Source organism: Hirundo rustica, chromosome 26 (assembly GCF_015227805.2).
Source record: "Hirundo rustica isolate bHirRus1 chromosome 26, bHirRus1.pri.v3, whole genome shotgun sequence".
NCBI lineage: Eukaryota > Metazoa > Chordata > Aves > Passeriformes > Hirundinidae > Hirundo > Hirundo rustica.
Genome location: NC_053475.1, coordinates 1,838,162 through 1,853,016, shown reverse-complemented (window position 1 = coordinate 1,853,016; position 14,855 = coordinate 1,838,162). Strand labels below are relative to the sequence as shown.

Sequence of the window (14,855 nt, the reverse complement as noted above, 5' to 3'; positions counted from 1 at the left end):
TTGTGGGTAGAGAGCAGGAACCAGCCGGTGGTGACTGTTCCAGCCCTCCCCTGGTAGCACAGGGAGTAGAATTTCCCTTCTCTCTTCCAGGTCACTGAAGTTGTAATGATCTATGACGCAGAGAAACAGAGGCCCCGAGGTAAAGGCTGATCTAGTTTGTCCTTGAAATTTCTTCATACTCTGCTATAGTCAGATGGCAAACTATTTCACACCATCAGAAAAGGTAGATTTTTTTTTTTTTTTTCCCCTGTGTTGCCTCAGGAAAAAAAAATAATTCACTGGGCAAACTTCACTTCAAGTCTAGACTCTTCATCTCCAGCTTCACTTGGGTCTGTGCATTTCAACTCAGATGTTTCATGCTCATTGATGGGTTGTGGTTTTGGTTTTTTTTTATAGTTGAATGAAATTTGATTCTCGAGCCACTCCTGTGGCTTAAGGTACTTTTAAGGGGGGGAAAAAAGTAAGCAGATTTTCCTCCTTTTCCACATGAGAGGTACATTGGGTCTGCAAGTGCATGTGGGGTGCTCCAGCCAGAGCACGAGACAGGACAGAATCCATCCATCACCTGCTTTTTGTTTTGGTTAAATGGCTTCGCCTCAAATTAAAGAAAAAACCTCTTCTTAAACAACACAAACTAATTCTGAAGTATATATATATTTATATTTTTAATCGGGGTGTACAATCCCTGTATACCAGATTGCTTTTTAAGAGGGGAGGGGGAAAAAAACCCCAAAAACCTGAAAGATTCACTCGATATTGAATCAAGCTGGGAACCTTTGGTCAAAATATGAAGCACGTTCCATGTCACCCACGTCCCTTTGCATCCACCATCCGTTTGCCAAGGAAGAGGCAATATTTTGGCACGTGAAGCTTAGCTGTGCTCCCACCCTGTAGCATGTTGGACATGCTAGAGAATAGTTTGCCATCTGAACTTTTCATTTCTCTTCTGCCTCATTATTAAGAAATATATCCTTCACTTCATATTTATTAAGCTGTTAAGTCTTAGTTTTAATTTTTATTTAGACATACATCCTTAGTGACATATTTAAGTGTTTCATAGTAAAGTATGGTAATGTTAAGTAAGTTCTTTTTTTGTTTCTTTTCTCTCTGTGAATTGTTTGACTGTGATTAACGATATCTCTTTAGATTTCTTCTCTCTAGGTGATAATTTATCACAGAGGTACAGGCCAGTTCCGCAGTCAGAGGAGGGACGGGCTTTGTCTTTTATTGGAGTGTAAACGAAGTTTCAATATATTTGTTTTTTGGTGGTTTTTTTTGGTTTTTTTTTTTTGTTCCCTTGCTTTAGCTATCCTAATCTTCTTCCAACAGATACCTTTGATTTTTAGCAGCACATAAATTCATCTGTTTCAGTGCTCTAGAGCAGCTGGTTTTGGGTAGAGGAGACAAAGGCACTGGCATCCAAATGTGGTTTGGGGCTGAAGTTCTGAAATATTTCAGTAGTTATTGTATCATCTCTATCTTTTGCAATATTTAATCCCAGCCTTGCAGCCTCTGTGCAAAAGGTGCTTAAACATCATGCCTGGTCTGAATTAATCCTGTCTCAATTAATGGCTTCTCTGCTTCAAGCTCTACTAAAAACAAAACAGGCAAAGGAGGGCTTGGGGTGCGAAGCACAAGTGCCAGGTGAGGGAAGGGTCTTGTCTCCGCCCACAGAAGACTTCCTCCCCTACTTCACCAGACTTCTTAAGCACTTCTTGAATCCTGTCTCTCTCTGCCTTTGGTTTCTGTGCTGTTCCAGGCTTTTTTTAGTGTGCTGACTAACAGTCATCTCCCAGAATGGCCTTGGCAGTCCCTGGCGGGTGCTAGGAAAGATTCCTCGAGTTTGTATTGGGTTCTCCTGGTTGTGCATCCCAGAACAGATTTTCTCTTGCCTTTTCTCTGTGCTCTGTTCTCTTGCTGCTCTGTCCCCTTATCCTTTTAATGATGTGATAAAATTCCAGAGGCCAATTCAGTGCCATCTCTCCTCAGACCCTTCTGAATTTTGCCTTTTCCCATTCACTTTACCACCCTTCCTTTGGAAGTGCACATTGGTTTAATGGTAGGAGGAGGGAAAATGATCCCTGTTCCTAATCCCTGTAGCATCCAGCTCCTCAGGAGGCACCAGATTCTCAGGTGATGTCCTTGAGGAGCTGACTGGGGTCAGGTATCCACGTGATCTTTGCTTCTTCCCAGTCCTGCCAGCTCTGCCTCATCCAGACTCTTCCCAGAGCCCCAAGCACAGCATCCACGTCACACCTCTGAAGGAACAAAGTGGTTTTGGTGCAGTCTCAGCTTCTCCTGGCTCCTGTTCTTGGCCAAGCTGGGGAGGGATTTCCTGGTTCTTGCTGTGTCTGTTCTCCTCCTCCCTTTGCTGCAGACCAGCCCTGTCACTCTGGTCAGGTTCTTTTGGATTCCTGCTGGATGCAGTTCATTTCTCCAGCCTTTCACAGAGTCCTTCAAAAACTGAAGCTGCAGGTGGTGGGTTTCATCACTTCTGCTCAGAACTTCACCTTGGAGTTTTGCTGTATTGCTGTGATTTCTTCACTCTTCCTTATCTTGTGCTGTCTTACCCTTTAAAATCCCCTTTTTAAAAATTGTTTACTGCTTTCCTCAGTGACCTCTTGCTCTCCCTGTTCTGCCCCTCCAACCCCATCCCACAATCTGTTCCCCTCCTTTAGCTTTGGAATCAAATTTAACACTGACCTTCGCATCCAGATGGAATCCATTGTTTTTCTTCCCCCATCTCTTTTTAGACAAAGGCTGAAATACTAAACGTGATTTAAATACAAACACTTTTCCTTTGGCTCCAACACTCGGATTTCTGGTTAACTCAGACAAATATATTGTGATGAAATGCTGCTCTCAGCTTCGAGGCTGCTTTCATCACAGCTCCACAAAACTTCGTTTATACTGCCAGTCTCTTGTGTGTGGGAAATGCCAAGTTTTTTCCTTTTTATTTTCAGTTTATTTTAGTGATGTCTTTTGCTCTTGTTGCTGACAGCAGAATTTGACCTGCTGGAATCTATTTTGGCCTGTATCTTTGTGTATTTTTATATATATATATATATAAACTTTCTCTACACTAGGCCTCTTTGGGCTTACCCAACGCAGTTGGATAAGCGTGGAGAGACATTCCTGTGCTAGATCCTGTATTCTGTAACGCTTTAGAGCAAGATTTGGCTGCTGTCAGCACTAGCTGCAAAGCAAAAACGCAAACCAAGGGGGAAATCTTGGGTTTCAGAAAAGCAGAACCGCATCCATGTTCCATAAACGCTTCCCACGCCGCACCTCGGGTTTCTTTTCTAATTTTTACTGCTCTCCCCACTTTTCCCCCCCTCCGTAGCTAATCCAAAGAATGGCACAATTCCTGTACTGCATGTGTCCCTCCCTGCCCTGGGTTGTCCCCACCAGCAGCCAGTGGGTGATGGCATGATGGGTGTCCTGGGGGATTAACCACTATTTTGCCACTCTCTCGGCTGTGTCAGCAGCTACAACCTACGTGCAGCGGTTCTCAGAGTGACCTCCAAAAGGGGAGCTTTTCCTCCTTTCCCAGAGTTTTCTCCGAGCATCCAAAGCTGCTGGATCCAGCTGAGCTGCCAGCAGCCGGGGCTGTGGTCAGGTGGAAGGGATTGAGCCACGCGTTGGGGGCAAAAAAGGACTGGGAAGTTGTGTGGATTTTCAAAAGGAAGCCAACAGGAAATACAAGAAATGAAACAGATTTAGGACGTGGCAGCAACGCCACGTTCTGTGTGAGCAGCACCTCACAGGGGTTGTCGTGTTGGGAAGGAGTAACACCTGATCCCTGCTTTTTCTCCAAGGTGTGGAAAACTCGAGAACTTCTGATGTAGGTTGTTAGTTTCTGAAGCTTCTCATTCATCCATGGAGTGGTAAAATTTCTCATGCTTTTAACAGCTACATTTCCAAACTAACTTTCTTATTTTCCACGGAAAATATTCCCTAACTGGAAGCTGGGCTAAGGGATTGGGAGGAAGTTGCTTTGCAGCTTTGGGGAACAGGGATATACGGCAGGTTTTCCTTGGGGAAACTAGGCTGAATCAAAGGGAGGAGCAGCAAAGTTGCTTGACTTCAATCTGCTGTCCCACAAGAATTTTGATTTTAGCAGTTTTTTTCCATTTCCTGGTAGGTGGATGAGGAATAAAATCAAATTAAAAGCCGGTTAACGAGCTCAGTTCGAAGCTGCATGCGCGCAATCGAGACGAGGCACTAAAGCCTCTTCACAGGAAGTATCCATTGCAGTTTCCTCAGAGTTTTTGCCAATTGAACACAAGTGTCGTTATCTGAAACCCCTGCTTGAACCCTTGGTCTGCCCCTAATACTGTTCATCATCCTGTTTTGTGTCACAACACCCTGCTACCTTGATTCACTCTTCGTCGTTGGCTAGGTTTTGGATTTATTACTTTCGAGGACGAACAATCAGTGGACCAGGCTGTCAACATGCATTTTCACGACATCATGGGCAAAAAAGTGTGTAGTTGTAGTTTTATTTTACCTTAAGAAAGAACCAAGTCTTGGGCAACGAGCGATTTCACTGGGGAACCCAACTTAATCGATGGGAGAGCGCAGCAGTCCAGATTCAAGGCTTTATCCATGGAGGTGGGGAAAGTCTGAGTTTGCTGGAGAAGGGCAGTTGGGATGGGGGCAGCCTGGGGAGGGGAGGGCTTGGAAACGTGAGGATTCAGGCTGTGGGCTCCGCTGAAGGTGAGGCCTTGTGTGTACAGACCTGGGGGCTGCTCTGGCTGAGCAGATGAGCTGGGATCGTCATCACTGGGATGAACTGGTGCTCACTGCCTCTGCTTTGAGCACTGCTGTGGTGCAAGGAGAGAAATCAGTGATTTCCAGCTGTTGGAAAAGGAGAATCCCAGTGAAATCCGAGTTGTTCAAGGCTTGGTTTAAGATACCACTCCTTCAGATGTGTACTCGATGCTCAAATCTCGAGGTGGTGTCAGACAATCTGCTTTATATAATGTTAAACTTTAAAAGAAAAAGGGAGAAAAAAACAACAACAAAAAAACATCCTGAAGGATTGGTTTTTTAAAAAATTGGGTCACTTACTGTGAAACTTTGATACCAACCCACGTACTCTATATAGTATTTAACCACAATGCAGTTAAGTGACCTCTGGTTGTTTCATCTTCATACTGTGTTGTCAGCAAACGGGGCTTGGATAGGCAGGAATTTTTTAGGCTCCTTTGATGTTAGTCAGCAAGGAACATGCTTTTTTACCTATGGAAAGAAAGAAAGGCAAAATAAATTGTTGCAGGACACCCAAGTTTTATATAGGGAGAAAATAATGATTTAAAGAAAAATTAGCCACAGGAAATTCTGGTAAATTTTAAGTCCTTGCACGGCTTTAAGGTATATCCAGATTTTAAATTAAATGTTAAAACTGCTAAACTTCGAGTGGGGGGGTTCAGGGAGACACAGAAGAGTCTCATGTTCCTTAAATTATTACATTGTTTGAGTTTTTAATTGTCTTTAAAGTCTTTTTTTGCTAATATTTCATAAGCCTTTCCTTAGCCAGCAGGAGACACGCTCTGCATTTCAGAGCTCTGGTTCATTTTGCGGTGTAATGACGCCTTTAATTCCTGTCAGTTTGTTCTGGGGTGGAGGGCTGGGCGGTTTCCTGATAATGGGAACGAAGGGATATCCTTGTGGGATGCAGAACATCAGTTCTTGGTTCGTGGAGTGATGCTCCCAGGTGTGAGCAGGTGCAGTAAATCACTCAGAGCTGTGTAAGGATCACCTGTATCCCCCCAGGATTCCCTGGGCTGCCCTTGGAATTGCCTTCAGCAAGCCCCTAAAGTGGGAGCTGATCCCACAAAGCAGCAGATCCAAATGGGGACAAAGGATAAACATCCACGAGGTGCTGGGAGAGGTGGGAGAGCCCAGTGTGAGCCTGCAGATGTCACCTCGTTGCTGCTGGCTTTGGGACACAGCGCTGGGACTCGGAGTTCTCAGTGTTGCCCAAATAAACCCAATTCCAAGCTGACATCATCGATTTTTGCCCTTTCTCCCCTACTTTCGGTGATCAGAAAAAGCAGAATTCAGGGGATTTTAGCTCAGAGTAATAGAGCTGCCTCAATTCTTGGGGTAACCAGGGCTCTAGGCAGGTGTGAAATTTGAACCTCCCTATTGCACAGGGAATTTTCACTCCTCACTTTGGCAGTTCCCCGCTTCCAAGCATGCACTGAAAAATTAATGGGATTCTTCCACAAGGATTAATGAGCTCCAGATCCCCTGCTCTCTCCTTCACTGCCTAATCATGCCTGCTTTAAAAATCGTATTTCTGTCTTTTTGGTAATTAAAAAGGTATTGCTGAAATGAATCCATATGTTGTTGAAAGGGGGGAGAAAAAATTAAAATTGCAAGAAGGCCTCTGCTTTTGTAAGCAATAACCGAATTCCCTCAAGGCAGATGTGTTAAGACTCATTAATTTGAGTCCTTTGAAAAATTCCCTTGGTTCCTCTCTGGAAGGGCCTTGAGCTGACAGCGATTTGGTTACTGTCATGTCTCATGTCCTTGGGGCATTGGCAAGGGGGGTGTGGGGGGCTTTGTCCTTGCCTTGTGCCTGTTTCCTGTTTGTTCTCCAACATGAATGGCTTTTAAGACATGGCAGGAAGAATTCTGAATACTTTATTTTCCATACTACTCAGGCCCATTGATGATTGAGAATTATTTTCTTTGTACTCTGGCACCCATTAAAATTAATCATGAAATGAAATTTAAAAAAAAAAAAAAAAGCCTCGAATTCAGCGAGTGCTGAGAGGGTTTCATTAAATCAGAACTGGATTTTTTTTTTTTTTTCATTTTGAGAGGTTTATGTTGAATGTGCAGCTTATTTTAAGTAGGTCAAACGCATTTATTCCGTGGCTGGGAACACTAGGACATTTTATCTTGGAATGAAATAAGTTAAGCACTGTGCTTACTAATTTTTGAAACAGGAGGGGTTTTGTCACTGACTTAACACAGTATGAAGATTTGCTTCTTATTGACTCAACTGTCCATTTTTATTACTTGCATGTTTGTTTACTTTTTTGTTAGATGTAATGTAAGATTCTCTTATCACATCCATTCCCTCTGACATTGTTTGAGTTAACTGAGATTCTTTAAGCGTTAGCCTGGGGAAGGTAAGTCTTTATCTTCCATTAGACATTTAAATAAAATCTTAAGTTTAAAAAAAAAAAAAAAAAAAAAGACAACAATACAACAATAAAAAAACCACAACAAATGTGTGTTTCTCAGGTATGAGCAGAGCTGAAATTGCAGTTAGTTGGGGCGGGTTAAACTGTCACTTCCAAATGGACCCCAAACGTGTTTGGTTAAAGCATTAGTACCCTTTTTCAGAGCAGCCTCTTCACTCAAAATTCTGGTTTTTTAACTGAAAACGTCATCTCCATATCTCCTGCCTTGAACATGAAATCAGTCTGTCATTAACGTCCGATATTCTTCTGTTTTAAGTGCAGAGCTGCTGTAAGAGGGTACTGCTGTTTTAAGATTAAAGCCAACGAGACCGAAGCGATTTGTAGGACGCTTTTCTCGCAATCCCTCGACAGTAGGACTCGTAATGCCTTACCATCACCTACACTGTACCTGAGAAACATTGTAAATTACCGGCCTTAAGTTTTAATAATTAAGTACTTAGACATAAGTCATAAGATGCTAAGCGTAGTCTTAAGCGTAACTGCGGGTGTGTGTGAGGGGCCGGGGGGCGCGGGGCCCCCCCTGCCCTGCTGAGCGCTGCCTCTCTTTGTTCAGGTGGAGGTGAAACGCGCCGAGCCTCGGGATAGCAAGAGCCAAACTCCGGGGCCGCCGGGAGCCAGCCAGTGGGGGAGCAGGATCATGCCAAGCGCTGCCAACGGCTGGGCAGGGCAGCCCCCTCCGACCTGGCAGCAGGGATACGGCCCCCAAGGTACCGCCCGGCCTTTCGGGCTCGCTGCGCTGTGGTTTGCTGCCCTAGGTGGTGTTCCCAGGTTTAGCCGTCTGATAACTGGAGGAAATTTCCCACCCTCCGGTCTTTCCTGGGGTTTCTTCGCTGCTTTTCCCAAAAATCTGTTTTGTTGGCAGAAGGCGGCGCCAGGGCTGGCACCTGTCCTTGGGTGTGTTTCACCTGTTCGCTTTGGAGCTGCCTCTGCCCACGTGGAATTCTCATGGGTTGGGGGAACTCACAGGAGGGGTTGGGGAGCTCCAGGTGCGACTCCAGATGTGGAGTGAGTTCTGCCCAATGCCCCAGTGGCAAATTTGGTTGAAATACGGCTTCTCAAGGACGAGGCAGTTTCAAAGGAAGTTATCAGGAAAATCTGAAAGGGATGAGGGGAAAATGGATGGCCTTGCCTTTGAATTTTATTGCTTAATGTAGCCTGGGAAAGCAGCAGGCAGCTGTGGTGCAGGGAGCACTCAGTGCACACCAGGAGCCCTGCAGGGCTCAGGAGCAGCCTGGGTTTGATGGCTGCAATCCCCCTGGGATTCCAGAGGCAGGATAAACACGCTGAGTTCATCCAGAGACAATTTTGATAACTTCTGGAGAAATGCAGAGGGATAATTGAGTTGCTGTGACTTGCTTGCTCTGAGAGATGAGAAATGTTCACCTGGGGGGCTGCAGGGAGCGTGGCTGCTCCATCCCTGCTCCGATGGATGGAAGAGCACAGGGATTGCTCGTTTCCCCACGGTGCTTATTAACTTGAAAGCTGCAGCTGAGGGTTGACACTGTGCACAGATGTGCTAATCTGCAAACTGAGAAACTCCCATTATTTTCCATGCAGTGATTAGTAGAGAAAATGATATCTGATCTCCTGGAAAGATTAATGTCAGAGACAGACAGGAGATTTATCCTTCAATCTCAGCACTGCACAAGGGATGGGAAAGGCTTTTTTTTATGCTTCAAAAACTGCAGAAATAACTCGGAGGAACCTGGTAGTGAATTAAGAATCCCTTGGATGTGTAGTCTGCTGGGGTTCTCTGGGGTTTTGTTCTCTGAAGTTCTGGAGTTTCTTGCACTTGGTATGTGGCAGCTCCCAAATGCTCCATCTGATTTGGGTTTGGGAGCTGCTGTCTTCCCTGAGTGTCATTTGCTGAATGATTCAGAGTCTTTCCAGAATTGCACGTTCAGAAATAGTCCCACAGTATTGCTTGGGCCACAAAAATAGCTCTGTGAGGGACACGGGGAGGATACCCAGTCTATCCCAGAGCCAAATCCTTCCTCTTGCATCATCCCCGCTCCGGAGTGCGCAGCTTTACTGATGTCTGAGGCTCTTTTTTTTGTTCTTTTGTAGGGATGTGGGTGCCAGCTGGACAGGCAATTGGTAAGTACATTATATGGGACCAATTCTGAAAGGAAAAAAAATCCTTCCGAGCACGGGCGCAGCTTCTTTGAGCATTGACAGCGATTTGTGGATTTCTGTAGGATTTAACCTACATTTAAAAGCTTGATTGAATTTGTCCTGGAGGAACGAAGGAGAAGACAGTGGATTCTTAGCAGCTCAGTAATGGGAGCTGACACACATCCTGCTGTTCCAGCCACATTAATTTGTTATCAAGGGATTACATGCTAAACTGCAATTATTTACAGTGGGGATACTTGGAGGACAAATATTTCCCAAAGTGAGGATTCATAGAAGGCTGAGCCTGTGTTTGAAATCCACCCAACAGCCTTACCCCATCTAGAGGAAGCTGACTCCAGCAGCAGCTCCTTGGTATTCATCTGCTTCCGTTTTGGGTTTCTCTTCCTTTTCCAGGTGGATATGGACCCCCTCCTCCGGGCAGAGGAGCTCCTCCCCCACCACCACCATTTACCTCATACATAGTCTCCACACCTCCCGGGGGATTCCCGCCTCCACAAGGATTTCCACAGGGCTACGGCACCCCTCCACCATTTAGTAAGTGACCCCCAGGAGCTGGAGCACATCCAGCTCCAAATTCAGCTTTTCCTCATCGTTTGCTGGACTTGGATTTCCCCCTGTGTTTCACCTTTCCTTAATTATTTTTCCTATTGTATATTCTGAGCTATAATTAACTATAGCATTATTTTTTTCTTGAATAATTTCTGTTCTCTAATTTAAATCTGTGTGGCTAAATAAGTTTAGATGCATTGCGCACCTTTGTTGGGACATCTGAGAGAAAACTTTAGAGCTCACTGCTGATGACCTGGGCCAAACACAGGCAGGGTTTTTTGGAGCAGCTTAAGGAATTAAGGTCCTAACTGGGGGCTGGAAATACAAATAGGATTTTAGCATCTACCTCTCAGGCCACCTTTTAAAAAGTCTACAGCAAACCTGGTTTAAAGAAGAAGGTGGAAAATAGCACCCAGTTATCTCAAGGTACTTTCTCCTCTTAAAATCTTAGACCACACTTCCTCCTCATTTCTCATGTCTGTGAGCACAGAGTTTGGTCCCCAGTTGTGCTTTATCCCTTTCTCTGAGCTGGCTGCTGCAGCCTCTGCCTTTGAGGGGGGATATTTCTCCCACCTGTGCAAGGTGAGCTGCTGAGATCTTTGAGCCATGGGGGTGACCAGTGTGTCGGGGTGAATCTGTGCAGCCACTGGTCACAAACACCTGGGCGTTTAATAACCTTAGAAATAGTGGTTTTCAGTTGTATTATCTGTAAAGCAGGGTGCTGGTGTTCACCTGTTCTGTCCTTGCAGGTTTTGGTTATGGTGCTCCGCCTCCTCCACCTGACCAGTTTGCCCCTCCTGGAGTCCCCCCTCCACCTGCCACTCCGGGGGCAGCGCCACTCGCTTTTCCTCCACCACCACCACCATCTCAGGCAACTCAGGACATGAGCAAACCCCCGACTGCTCAGCCAGAATTCCCTTATAGTCAGTTTGGTGAGTAACTGCTGGGAGTTATCCCCTTTCCCTTTAGTTCTGGATACACACTGTTGGACACGGTTTGCTGCAGGCATTTCTCTGGGATGGGAATGCTCCCACCAGCTCAAGCCATGCTTAAATCATGCAATATTCTAGCCAGAGGGAATTTTCTTAGTTCCTAAAGTGTTGTTTTTGTGCTGTAAAATAACCTTCAGGGATTCGTGCACTGCCAGGATGAATTCCTGGTTTCCACTCTCCCCAAACCTGTGGCTAAAACTTTCCACTCCAAGAGCTTCACAGAGCTTGCAGAGAACTTTCTCTTTTTCGTGTCTCCAGACCTTGGAGAACAGACTTGAAGAGTAAGAACAGCATGGAGAGACAGGCAGTGCATGTGTAACGATCCAAACCGATGCCTTTTCCTCCCTTTTCCCATCCCTTCCCCCTTTCTCCCAAGGTACAGCTCTCTGCAAAGCTTTGTTGTGCTCTGTAGGTAACTTTGAGGTAGAAGGCACTGAGCTAACAAGTTTTAAACCAGGCAGGCAGTGCTACAAAAAACAAAATCTTTTTAAAATTGCTCGACAAGTACCTGTGCTCCAGAGTAAAATTTCTGCTGCTGCTCCCTGAGGGAGCTCAGAGGGAAATTCTCATTCTCTTCTCAGCTCTTGTTTTTCAGCAGTGCTCTCCAAATACCTCTACAGAGATCTCTCCAAAGAGCTCTGTACTAATGCTGTTTTTAAGGGATTGTAATTGTTCAGTTTTAACTTCTGAAGGGAAATTTTTCATGCAGCAGCCCCGTGGATTCTGGCTGTTCTCTGCTGGAACACGTTCTCCACGTGGTAATGTTGCCTCAAGTTCCTGCTATGAGATGAAAACTTCACAGAATTTATTTAAATAGATAATGTTCAAAGTTCCAGCAATGTAAACCAGCCTCCGAAGGAAGATGAGCCTTCGAGATGTGTTTGTGAAGCAGCGTGCTCTCATGTTGATGAGTTGGAAATGTTTTTTCATTTGTTTCTTACAAACACAGTTGATTTCATGGATAGTTTTACCCTTGTGACTCGAGGAAGTTTTTCTTGTTCTGCCAGAACTTGGCTCTTTGCAGGCTCTTTTTGGAGTGGGTTGGACCCTTCTAAATAAAGCACAAATCCTGCACAGCCACAGTCAGGGAGGAGCCAGAGTTTGTGAGGTGTTGGAAGTTTAGGAAGGATCTGATGGAGAAGGGCTCTTCATCTGGAGCTGTAGTGACAGGACAAGGGGAATGGCTTCAATCTGGAAAAGAATAGGTTCAGACTGGCTATTAGGGAAAACCTCTTCACTGTGAGGGTGGTGAGAGCCTGGCACAGGTTTCCCAGAGAAGCTGTGGCTGCCCCATCCCTGATTTGCATATATTTACATAAATGTGTAAAGCTTGTGGGCTTTAAAGAGCCTCAGAGTTCCCTAATGAGTGTAAGGCACTGTAAGGTTTATGCTGGGCAGTGTCCTAAATCCTTCAGTGTGTGCACACGGGATGAGTGTCAGCGCTAACACTCACCCTGCAAAATCATTAATTAATTACATTAATTTAAAATCATTAAAAATTCATTACCTCCATGCAGGGTGCTCTTGAGGCTCGTCCTTGCAGTCCTCTCAGTTCTCACTAGGATGGGTTTGTCTGCTCCAGGCCCTTCAGGCCACACCCCAGAGCTTTGTCTGCGCTCCCAAGGTCAGGGAGAATTCCCTGGTGTTCCTTGCCCGGGCTGTTGGAGAGGGTGAGAGGCAGGGATGGGGCTCAGGTGTTGGGGTTTTGCGCAGGGCAGTGCAGCTCTGAGCTGGTGAAACCCCGCAGCGAGCTGTGCCTGCCCCTGCTCACTCCCACTCCCTGCTGATGGATCTGGGCTCGGCTTTGGAGCCACGCACTCAAACCACACAAATCAGGGGAGCAGAGGGGCTGGAGCACACCAGCAGAGAGTCCTGAGTGGCTGTGCAGGTGTGTGCTGTGCCTTTCCTTCTTCATAAACAGCCTGAGCCCTGTGCTGAGCTGCGGTTTGCACCGCTGTGTGCAGGGAGAGCAACTCCGGGGTTGTGTTTTTCCTCTCCCAGCCTCGCCCCTTGGCAATCAATCCCGCTGTAGTTTTGGGCGCCTGCTTATCTGTGTCTGAACAAATGCCAGGAGGAGCATTTGGAGCTCCCAGAGCCTGAGCTCGCTGTGTTTTAGTGCTCATTAGTGCCAGCGAGTCCTGAGGGACAGGCAGAGCTTGAAATTGAACTGCTGAAGACGTGCTAAGAGACTTTGTTTGGGATTAAGAGAGTTAAACCTGCTCTAAGCCTGCACAGGGAGAGGCAGCACTGCAGAAATGCTCTTGGTAATTAGGAGCCTTAATAGCATCTTTCAGAGCAGGGGCTGGTGCTGATGCCAGGATTAAGAGTCATATTTAATTATGAGAATCTGAATTAAATTTCTCAATTCCTCAGTCGTCTCAATTTACATGTAGTTGCAAATTTTGTGTTGGTAGCAGGAATTCCAGCCAGTCTTTTGGAAAGAAAACCCCAGTTTTTCTCCCTGTCCCTAAATTCTGCTCACTGTGGTGCAGGTCCCAATATTTATGTTTTGAAAGGGAATTTTAGGATTGTTTGTTCAGTGCAGGAAGACTTGGAGTGTGCAAAGCCAAAATCCAATAACTGCACCCTCAATCTGAGAGGTTTCAGGGAAAACTTCCTGGCTCCATCTCTTGTCTGTGCTGGATCTGACAGCTTTTAGCCAATAAAAAACCCAACCCAAAATCAAACTGCTCCCAAGCACCCCAGAGCCGTGAGCAGATGGTTGAACGGCCAGCCTGGCTGGGATTACCCCAAACACAGCTCCCCCTTCCTGCACACCTGTTCCCTTCTCCTTTTCACCCATTTCCTCTGCCAGGAAGGAAAATCCCTGCAGGACCCCAGAGCTGCTGCTCCTCCCAGGCGTTATTCCGGGAGGGAGCGGCGTCAGGTGTGGGATTCACACCCGTGGCTGCTCCTGGAAGCTCATCCCGTGCATTTCCCTTTTCCCCAGGGTATGGACAAGACTTGAGTGGGTTTGGACAAGGTTTCTCTGATCTCAGCCAGCAGCCCCCTCCCTACGGAGGCCCCTCGGTGCAGCCATCCAGCGGCCCCCCGGCCGGCGGCAGCGGCTTCGGCCGGGGACAGAACCACAACGTGCAAGGATTCCATCCCTACCGGCGCTAGCCTGGGCTGGCAATCAGGGAGTGCTGTCCACAGGGATCTCTGGGCCCAGCTGAACCCCGGGATCCCAGACTTCTGAACTTGTGACAATCACATTACTTGATGGAAGAAAAAAAAACCTAACAACAATTTTTTTTTTTTTTTTTTTTTCGTGGGGGCGGGGGGATATGCGGGGTGGGGGCAGATGGCTTCTGAAGGCAGAGCTGTGGGTGTTTGGACTGCAGTTTTTAAAGATTTTCCTTTCTCTAACCCATCAGCACAAATAAAGAAAATGTCACTGGTTCAAATTACAGGGTTTTAAAAATGTCTTCAGCTTTAATTCAAAACTTCAGGTTTCTTTTTTTTGAAATTATTTTTCCTGAGCCTTTGTTTTACCGTATATTGTAAACTTTTATGTTTAAAAGAAAAAAAAAAAAATATATACATTTACAGATTGTGAAATTTTTAAGAGAAATTTTCTACTATGTATGCTGGCTTATTTTTTAATTTAAAACAGGGTTTCCGTGAGCGCTGTCGGAGGCGGGGGGAGAGCTGCAGCCCCTCCCTCCCTCCCCACGGCAGCGCTGGGGCGGAGGGTTCCGAGACTCTGGGAGTTGACAGAAACCTGCTGAGTGTATTTTGCTGTTTGTTCTGGGGGGCAGAGCTGGGCCAGGGCGGGAGCTGCGGACGCACAGAGCGCTGGCTCCGGGCTCCGCGCTTCCCTCGCTACGCCGCGGGGCTCCGGAGGCCTCGGCCACCTGTGGATTTCCCTCAGGCAAAAAGGTTTTTGGTGCGTTTGGCACTGAGCAGTGCTGAGCCCTGGTTTGAATAAAGACAAGAACCTTTGGATTAGAAA

The 14,855-nt window shown here is 46.2% G+C and overlaps 1 protein-coding gene across 3 annotated transcripts in view; it reads left to right on the top strand.

The window, feature by feature from the left end:
- The window catches only part of DAZAP1 (DAZ associated protein 1), a 24,378-nt gene extending 9,523 nt beyond the window's left edge, over positions 1-14,855 (top strand). For 2 of the 3 annotated variants that reach the window (XM_040086834.2, XM_040086833.2), the window contains exons 6-12: positions 91-139; positions 4,403-4,485; positions 7,777-7,930; positions 9,291-9,320; positions 9,753-9,893; positions 10,658-10,840; positions 13,851-14,855. In XM_040086834.2, the coding sequence (XP_039942768.1) occupies positions 91-139; positions 4,403-4,485; positions 7,777-7,930; positions 9,291-9,320; positions 9,753-9,893; positions 10,658-10,840; positions 13,851-14,023 (813 nt within the window). In that variant the 3' untranslated portion in view covers positions 14,024-14,855. The remainder of the gene's footprint in view (positions 1-90; positions 140-4,402; positions 4,486-7,776; positions 7,931-9,290; positions 9,321-9,752; positions 9,894-10,657; positions 10,841-13,850) is intronic. The other variant, XM_058423627.1, reaches the window with a different exon arrangement.